Source organism: Callorhinus ursinus, unplaced genomic scaffold (genome assembly GCF_003265705.2).
Source record: "Callorhinus ursinus isolate GAN/ISIS: 27379988/994484 unplaced genomic scaffold, GSC_fseal_2.0 scaffold34, whole genome shotgun sequence".
Lineage (NCBI taxonomy): Eukaryota > Metazoa > Chordata > Mammalia > Carnivora > Otariidae > Callorhinus > Callorhinus ursinus.
The window spans coordinates 9,934,802-9,943,801 of NW_027397096.1; the positions used below are offsets into that span (position 1 = coordinate 9,934,802).

A 9,000-nucleotide genomic window follows, 5' to 3' on the forward strand; every position below is an offset into this window, starting at 1 on the left:
TGAAACTTAATATTCAGATCTCTGGGCCTCCAGCAATGATTCTGATTTGGTAGATCTGGGGTGGAGTTTAGACACTTTTTTTTTTTTTAAGATTATTTATTTGAGAGAGAGAGAATGAGAGAGAGAGCACATGAAAGGGGGGAGGGTCAGAGGGAGATGCAGACTCTCTGCCGAGCCGGGAGCCCGACTCAGGACTGGATCCAGGAACTTCAGGATCATGACCTGAGCTGAAGGCAGTCACTTAACCAACTGAGCTACCCAGGCGCCCGAGTTCAGACACGTTTTTAGAAAGCACCATGGGGTGGCCCAAAATGGAGGCCAGCCCTTGCTGGCGTTTCCTAAAACTCTGTGAGGAATGGCCAGTGGAGGAGACCAAACGGGCCAGGCGTAGCACAGGCCTTTCCGGAGGGAGAGAATACTCAAGGTTGGAGCCTGAGGCCTGTGATCGGATATATGAGAGTTTAGCATGGCTCCATTCAAACTGTTACAAACACAAGGACCCTTGCCCCAAAGACATGAGCTTCACTGGCCTGTCCACAGAAGAGTACAAGCTGATCCTGTCCACAGACATCTTGAAAGAGTTTAAGGAAATAAAGGAATGTGGAAGAAACTGGGAGAGAAGTTTGCCCCCAGGAATCCCAAGGAGAAGCAGAAGGCATGGGCTCAGTCCTTATCTCACCCACGCTCCTAAGGGTGGCGTCTTCTGGTTGCCATCATAAATAAAACTGCCTGATTCCCCTCCCCCCTCCCAAAAAAGCTCCACAGGCCTGAAACCAGTGTAACATCATGTGTCAACTATACTCAAATTAAAAATAAATAAGCTCTTTAGGTGATTGTTCTACATAACCAAAGTTGAGAATTTTTACCCTGGAGACATATAAATTGTTGGACATGGAAGGAAACCTAGGATTTGGGAAGTAGCTAGAGACTTCTTGATCCCTTAGAGTTTTAGGGATCTAAAGGGCTTTAGATTTAGTTTTTAGTTTAATTTAATGCAAGATCCGTCCCCTTCCTGGCTTCCAGCCTTATATGTGGGTATAACCATTTGGAAATATAATCAGAGTCTGAGTTCCAAGGGATCTAGTGGTTCTCTTCTCCCCACTGCCTCTTTTTTGATGAAATGTTGGCTATCATAGGGTTGGAATATGTTCATCGAAGTATAGAATTGGAAGAGGCACCTCATGAAATGGTAAGCTTGGATTATTGTTTAATACTCAGGAAAAAACAAAGTCTTTGTGTAATGCTTTTGGTTTGTAGATATGAATAAACAATAGTTAAACAACTGAACTTTATGCTTCAAATTAAACAATAGATTTGATCAGAAAAATGATACTTTGAGTACTATGTTTTGTATTATGCTGAGCAAAACAGGAATTGCTAAAATTTGGGTTTCTTAAAAAATAAAACCACTTCAAATCTCTCTCTTTCTCTCTAGTTCTTTTTGGAGGTGGATATCTGCTCAGACAGTAAGAATTATAAGAGGTCAGTTACAAATAATATTCTTTCACGTTTACAGTGTGATAAAAATTTCATGTTCATGTGCTAAAATATTAAACTGTAGGCATTTATGTGAAAAGTTGCCTTCTACAAAAAGAACATAGGCAGATTTAGGGGGGGGCTAACCTGAAGTGAATGGTCTGACTGGTAGTATTCCACTCCCCTTTCTCTTTAATTCAGGACTAGATTCAGTGGAAGTGGGACGGGCTGTAGAGTAGTTTCTAGAGTGTCTGGACATCTACTCAGTGATTTTCCATACATGACCTCTCTTTTCTGGAGCTTTGCAGGCTTGTGCCCGGGGATACCATTCAGTAGAATTGCTGGTTGGTTGACAGGCTCTTTAGCTGCTGACAAGTGAGCTGCTTCCAATCTTTGCAACACTTCAGGGGAGGCTGCCTTCATGTTCTTCTTAACTAGGAAAGAAAAATTTTGAAGTTGACCTTATGGAGCCTCTCATATATTAGTTAATCATTTCTTCTTCTCCCATGGAATCAGAGAATTGCTCTTTTCTCATGAATTTTATTTTTTTGTGTAGTCATCTAATTTCAGTCAGACTCTAAACTAGACCATGCCCCTGAATGCCTTGTTTATTTCTCCTGTGAAGAAGGCAGCCATTATTTTCTGTGTTAGTTGAGATGGAATTTGGACTTCTGCGGGGGTGGGGAGGGAAGGGGGTCTTTTTTTTTTTAAACTTGATTATTTACTACTCTGAAATGCGAAAGAAGTAGACTTTTTTGTTGCTGTACCTTTTGGTGTTCTTCAAAGTGGTCAAAGTGTTGGAACTTTCCCTCCCTCTTTCCCTCACTCTGTCCTTCTTTTCCCTTTTTCCTTCCTTCCTTTTTTCTCTTTTTAAATGATTGGTTTTCTTTTAGATTTCTGGAAGTGATTATCTTAATAAAATTTGGAGACATTTAAAAATTATTTTAAAGAAACCTAGTGGGCGCCTGGGTGGCTCAGTTGGTTAAGCGACTGCCTTCGGCTCAGGTCATGATCCTGGAGTCCCGGGATCGAGTCCCGCATCGGGCTCCCTGCTCATTGGGGAGTCGGCTTCTCCCTCTGACCCTCTTTCCCTCTCGTGCTTTCTATCTCTCATTCTCTCTCTCTCTCAAATAAATAAATAAAATCTTTAAAAAAATAAAAAAAAGATCCCTAACAAGGGGCGCCTGGGTGGCTCAGTCGGTTGAGCAACTGCCTTCGGCTCAGGTCATGATCCTGGAGTCCCAGAATCGAGTCCCGCATCGGGCTCCCTGCTCAGCGAGGAACCTGCTTCTCCCTCTGGCCCTCCTCTCTCTCTCTCTCTCATTCTCTCTCTCTCTTTCTAAATAAATAAAATCTTAAAAAAAAAGCCAAGAGCAGACATTTTTGGATGAATTTTTAACAGATGTAATGAAGAAAAAACTCATGAGGACAAGATTTTTTTTCTCTCTCTATATCAGTGTCAGTTTATTTTATGTGTATATATTTATACAAAAATATGTGTAAAATTCACAGCCTCTCACAGTGTACAGTTGGAACGAGGTGACAGTTGTATAGTTTACTCTAAATACCTAGATTGAAATGACCACCACGCTCTGCAAATCTTTTCCTGCATTTCTCCTTAGTATTGACAACTGAAGTCACAATAGCATGAGCAGTTTTCACCTACTGCAAAGGTTTCTCCATTGATCATAATTATTTCTTAGACATTACCAAATTGATAAAGAGATTGGGAATGCCTTATAGTTTTTTGAGAGAGATTTCTTTGAGGAAGAGGGAGCTAATTTTAAGTTTTTAGGCATGGTTATCATGATCTGGATTTTCCTCCCTTGTAGAAAACAGAGGCCCTGAAACAGATAGCCAGAGAAACTAGTTCTCAAATTATATGTTGCTTCCAAGTGCCAGCTGTAGTATATTAGGTGTAATCTATGTTTGTCCTCTGATATAGGTTGTTATCCATAACCTGCTTTTCTCACTCATTTTCTTCATAGCTCTGAGAGCTCATTTTGAAGGAATAATGGATGAACCATCCCCCTTGGCCAAACCTCTGGAGCTGAACCAGCACTCCCGATTCATAATTGGTTCTGTGTCTGAAGATAACTCAGAGGATGAAATTAGCAACCTGGTGAAGCTGGATCTGCTGGAGGAGAAGGAGGGCTCTCTATCACCAGCTTCTGTTGGCTCAGATACACTCTCTGATTTGGGGATCTCCAGCCTACAGGATGGCTTGGCCTTACACATAAGGTAAGACAGAAATTTAATGTTTTACTTATTTAACATGACCTATGGGTTTCACTGATTTTGTTCTGGAAAGAACAAGAATAATTTTAGCCCAGGTTGTGCCACCTTTTCCTGCATCACTGGACTTGAAGCTTTTTTTTTTTTTTTTAAAGATTTTTTTATTTATCTATTTGACAGAGAGAAGAGATAGTGAGAGCAGGAACACAAGCAGGGGGAGTGGGAGAGGGAGAAGCAGGCCTCCCGCCGAGCAGGGAGCCCGGTGCGGGGCTGGATCCCAGGACCCTGGGATCATGACCTGAGCTGAAGGCGGACACTTAACGACTGAGCCACCCAGGCGCCCCTGGACTTGAAGCTTTGATGAATAAATGTACTTTGCATGAAGTGCAATTTTCAAAGGTTGTCTTTTCCTAAATGTTCCTCTCAGCTTTTTCTGTTCTTTCTACATACTCGGTCTTTTAGTGACATCTAGTCAGTGAGAGGTTGAGGAATTTTGGTTTCTGTACTACTTTGACTAATGTTGTAACTATCTTAATGGTTGATAGGACTTTTGCAGGGTTGGGTAAATTTATAGTAATCGTTCTTTGAAGTGCTTTCTCATGTCAGAAAGGCATATACTATTTCTGGCAGGGTTCGTCCTCAATAACAACCTGTGGCAGGAACAAAGGGTTGTTATAGACCTCCCTTTTTCTCTAGAAGTGGAATTCTTTATATGTAACCGAGATTGTCAGTGAATAGTAACACTGGATTATTCTTATTTATTGATGTTTGATTATACAACCAGTATGTGATATACTGATCTTTGGTCATTTGCTTTGCATTTCTTGGATTAAAGATCCTAGATTAGTGGTTCTTGGTTTTCACTGTACATCAGACTCACTTGGTGGAACCTTAAGAAATGAGCCCCATCTATCTCCAGAAATGAGATTCTGATTCATTTGATATTGGCTTGGTTTGGAGCTGGGGCATTTTTTTTTTTTAAACTATCCAGGTGATTCTAATGTACAGCCAGGGTTGAGATGATAGGTCTAGCAGAGATAAACATTAGAGTGACTATTGCTGTTATTATCTTGGTGCTTCTATTATTAATGGATCATAAAATAATTAAGCTCCTTTTTATATACTCAAGATATAGATGATGTAGTAAAATCCCATACCGGCTCTGGCTGAATGTGACTCTCCTGGGACTTTTGCATCCTTACTTCTGAAAGATGAGGTAGTAAGTGTCGATGGACACCCCCATTTAGCTATGTGGAGGTCAAAAGAAAAGAGTTAAGCCAGTTGATTATGTTTTATGTCACAGATTCCTAGAACTGCAATGAACCTGAGAGATAATGTAACCTAATGCTTTTTATTTAAGCAGATGAGAGAACTGAGGCCTAAAGAGGGGAAAGTAACTTGTCTAAGGGTGAATAACCAGAAAACTGGAATTCAAAGTCAGGCGCCCTGATTCCATTTCAGTAACTTTTCTACTCTACTTCCCTGACAGTAAAAATATCTTAATTATTTAGCTACTTTAGACAAAGTTGGTGTTCAGGAGTTGATGAACAAAGATTTCATCTAATCTTTGGGCTAAAAACATGAATAGAGGGCAGTATTTAGTGGCAGATAAGAGGGGTCAAGTCTTTTTTTTAGGGGTCAAGTCTTTATGTAAATATTTTTTATAACTTTATAGATCACTTAATGGTTGACCTGAAGGCTAATACTGGTGGTAATATCTTACCCTTTGAGGTCATTTGTAAATGTGTGAGGGTTGTGATTGGTGGGACTGCAGGGGATACATTCCAAGACCCCCAGTGGATGCCTGAAACCACAGATAGTACTCAACCCTCTATACACTTATTTTTTCCTATACATATATACCTATGTTAAAGTTTATTTTATAAATTAGGCACGGTAAAAGATTAACAGTAATAACATAATAAAATAGAACAGTTACAACAATATGCTGTAATAAAAGTTATGTGAATGTGGTTTCTCTCTCTCAAAATCATATATCAATCTCATTCTTCTTGTGATGATGTGGGAGGACAAAATGCCTACGTGATGAAATAAAGCAAGGTGAATGATGTAGGCATTGTGATGTAGCTTTAGGCTACTATTGACCTCGTGATGTGTCAGGAGAAGGATCATCTGCTTCTGAACGGCAGTTGACTGTGGGTAACTGAAACTTTGGAATGTGAGACCACAGATAAGGGGGGACTACTACTGTACCCTTGCATTTAAAGGACAGAGGACCGGGGCACCTGGGTGGCTCAATAGGTTAAGCGGCTGCCTTCGGCTCAGGTCATGATCCCAGGGTTCTGGGATCGAGCCCCGCATTGGGCTCCCTGCTCCGCAGGGGCCTGCTTCTCCCTCTCCCTTTGCCTGCCGCTCTGCCTACTTGTGCTCTCTATCTCTGTTAAATAAATAAAATTAAAAAAAAAAAAGGACCAATGATTCTAAACCTTCTTCAATGTACTAATCTCACATAGCCAAGAATTGTCCTCAAAATGTCATAATGCCCCTGTTGAGAAAGACTGGGTTAAATCTAAATCCTTAAAGCCACATAGCACCTTGAGAAATTTGTCCAATTTGAGACCATGTGAAACAGACTGTCCATTCGTTGGATTAGGAAATTGTGAGTTTGGCAATAGTGGCATAAACACCATTATAGGAAACTCAGCCAAACTCAGCCAATGATTTGCAAGGCAGCTTGTAGTTGCCAAGTTGTTCCCAAAGTTGATGTTTCTTCTTGCAAAGACTGTGTGGTCAGTGTTATGAGTGCCTGAGAATTTTTTTTGCAAGCCCTACAGTTGGAAAACTCATGCCCATAGCTCATGGAAGAGCAATGGATTGAAGTGTGATCAGCACCCTGGGGAGGAGTCCATACCTGCTTCTCAGCTACTGGATGTTCCAAAATAGAACACGTGTTTTCCACTGATCCATTTCTTTTTCTTTTTTTAAAGACTTTTTAAATTTTTTTATTAGAGAGCACAAGCAGGGGGAGAGGCAGGCAGAGGGACAAGGAGAAGCTGACTCCCTGCTGAGCAGGGAGCCCAATGTGGGGCTCTATCCTAGGATCCCAGGATCATGACCTGAGCCAAAGGCAGACGCTTAACCATCTGAGCCACCCAGGCACCCTCCACTGATCCATTTCTAAGTCATTTGTGGATATGGTATCCTTGGGGTTAATTTAAATTGAGTCAGATTCACTTGATATTAGAGAGATCTCTGTTCTTGCATCTGCCACCAATTAGGTATGTGACCACAGAGAATTCAGAGAAATTACCTCTTTGGACTCATTTTCCTCTCTATGAAAATGAAGATACTGGTTCAGATACTTTTTTTCACTCTTTGAACCCAGAGTTAGAGATTGGTTTAGGATTACCTTCCTGAATGAATAATCTAATCTTTTACAGGGGATATAGATTAAAGGGGCAGATGCACTCCTAAGAGGTGTTTACTAGAGGTCATCTAAAACCAAGTAATGTGACTGCCATAGTATAGGATGAGAATGGGCCTCTCAAGTTTAGGGCTTGGTTTTTTATGCTAAATGAGAAGTCTAATGGGCATGATGGATAGGCAGAAATAGAAAATAGACTGCTACAGAGATGGAGATGACTTGCATCACATGTTTTGAACATCACTGAAGGAAAATCACTTTCTAAGCTTTATGACCCGGGATACCTGCCTGGCTTAGTCAATAGAGCATGCAACTTTGAGCTTGGGGTCATGAGTTCAAGCCCCATGTTGGGTATAGAGATAATAAAATCAATCAGTCTAAGCTTTACAACCCAAACATTTGAAAATAATGCCCTAAGAAAGTAGTTATAGCAAAAAAAAAAAAGAAAGTAGTTATAGCTTGGTGGGACTATATAAGCCTCATTGTAGACCTGTGCTTTGGCTTTTTATTTTTATTTATTATTTTTTATTTTTTTAAAGATTTTATTTATTTGACAGAGAGAGACACAGTGAGAGAGAGAACACAAGCAGGGGGGAGTGGGAGAGGGAGAAGCAGACCTCCCTCTGAGCAGGGAGCCCGATGTGGGGCTTGATCCCAGGACCCTGGGATCATGACCAGAGCCAAAGGCAGATGCTTAACGACTGACCCACCCAGGTGCCCCACCTATGAATTATTTTTGACTCTTAAGAAGAATCCAAGTAGAGAGTTTTGAAGCTATTTTGTAATTAGAAATAATCTATAAAGTTTGTCGAATGATACCAGTCATGGAATACAAGCAGATAATATACTCAGTTGGTGATCATCTCCTAGATACCACACTCCTGGTCAGAGACCTTTTTTTTTTTCTTTTTTCTTTTTTTTAAAGTAGGCTTCATGCCTAGCGTGGAGCCCATTGCAGGGCTTGAACTCATGACCCTGAGATCAAGACCTGAGCTGAGATCAAGAGTTGGATGCTTAACTGTCTGAGCCACCCAGGCACTCCCTGGTCATAGACTTTTAAAAAACACAAAGAGGGAGGTGGGTGGGGCATGGGTGCAATAGCTGAAGGGAATTAAGAATACACTTAACTGTGATGAGCACTGAATAATGAATAGAGTTATTGAGTCACTATATTGTACACTTGAAACTAATAGAACACTATACATTTAATTATACTGGCATTTAAAAACATATCATAGAGCTGTACGGACCTTCATCCAGAGGAAATAGCAACGAGCTGAGATTCTGAGAGGATGTGTGAGTGGCTTTCAGCTTTTGCTCCCATTGGGTCAAGAAGGAAATTTAGAAATTTAGGGGACAAGGATAGTGAGAGATAAAGCTGATCTATTGCTGTTACATCCTATCTTATTTTTCACATTATCTGTGAGAATTAGCTATCTTGTTTTCTCAGTGACTAATTAGAATAATAGTAATAATAGGTAAGTTCATCAAGTGCTTTACTATATGCTAGACAGTCCGCTGTGCTTTACGTGGAGTTCCATACTTAATTTTTACAACAACCTCATGAGGTAAGTAATGTACTGTCATTACCCACGATTTATGGATGGGGAACTGAAACACAGATTAAATAATATGCCCAGGGTCACACAGCTAACTGTCTGTTGGATCCAGTCAGAGCCCATACTGTCAGCCGCAACGCTAAACGAACCCTGGGTGTAATAGATATGCTTATGTTCTCTTTGAGCGGTTTTCCTCTGATTAAATGTTAACCTTATTAAAAAGATAGAGAAGTCAGGGGCGCATGGGTGGCTCAGGCAGTTAAGCCTCTGACTCCTGGTTTCAGTTGAGGTCATTATATCAGGGTTGTGAGATCGAGCTCCGTGTTCAGTTCTTTTTTTTTTTTT

At 40.7% G+C, this 9,000-nt stretch overlaps 1 protein-coding gene and 1 pseudogene across 11 annotated transcripts in view; both read left to right on the forward strand.

Moving 5' to 3' along the window:
• The window catches only part of ACACA (acetyl-CoA carboxylase alpha), a 294,702-nt gene that overhangs the window by 53,008 nt on the left and 232,694 nt on the right, over positions 1-9,000 (forward strand). For 8 of the 11 annotated variants that reach the window (XM_073879472.1, XM_073879476.1, XM_073879473.1 and 5 more), the window contains 2 exons: positions 1,436-1,482; positions 3,465-3,717. In XM_073879472.1, coding sequence (XP_073735573.1) covers positions 1,436-1,482; positions 3,465-3,717 — 300 coding nt within the window. Of the gene's footprint in view, positions 1-1,435; positions 1,483-1,798; positions 1,852-3,464; positions 3,718-9,000 lie in introns of those variants that run through there. The other 3 variants (XM_025851123.2, XM_025851124.2, XM_073879479.1) reach the window with 2 other exon arrangements.
• Positions 312-691, forward strand: LOC112808171 (ubiquinol-cytochrome c reductase complex assembly factor 2 pseudogene; annotated as a pseudogene).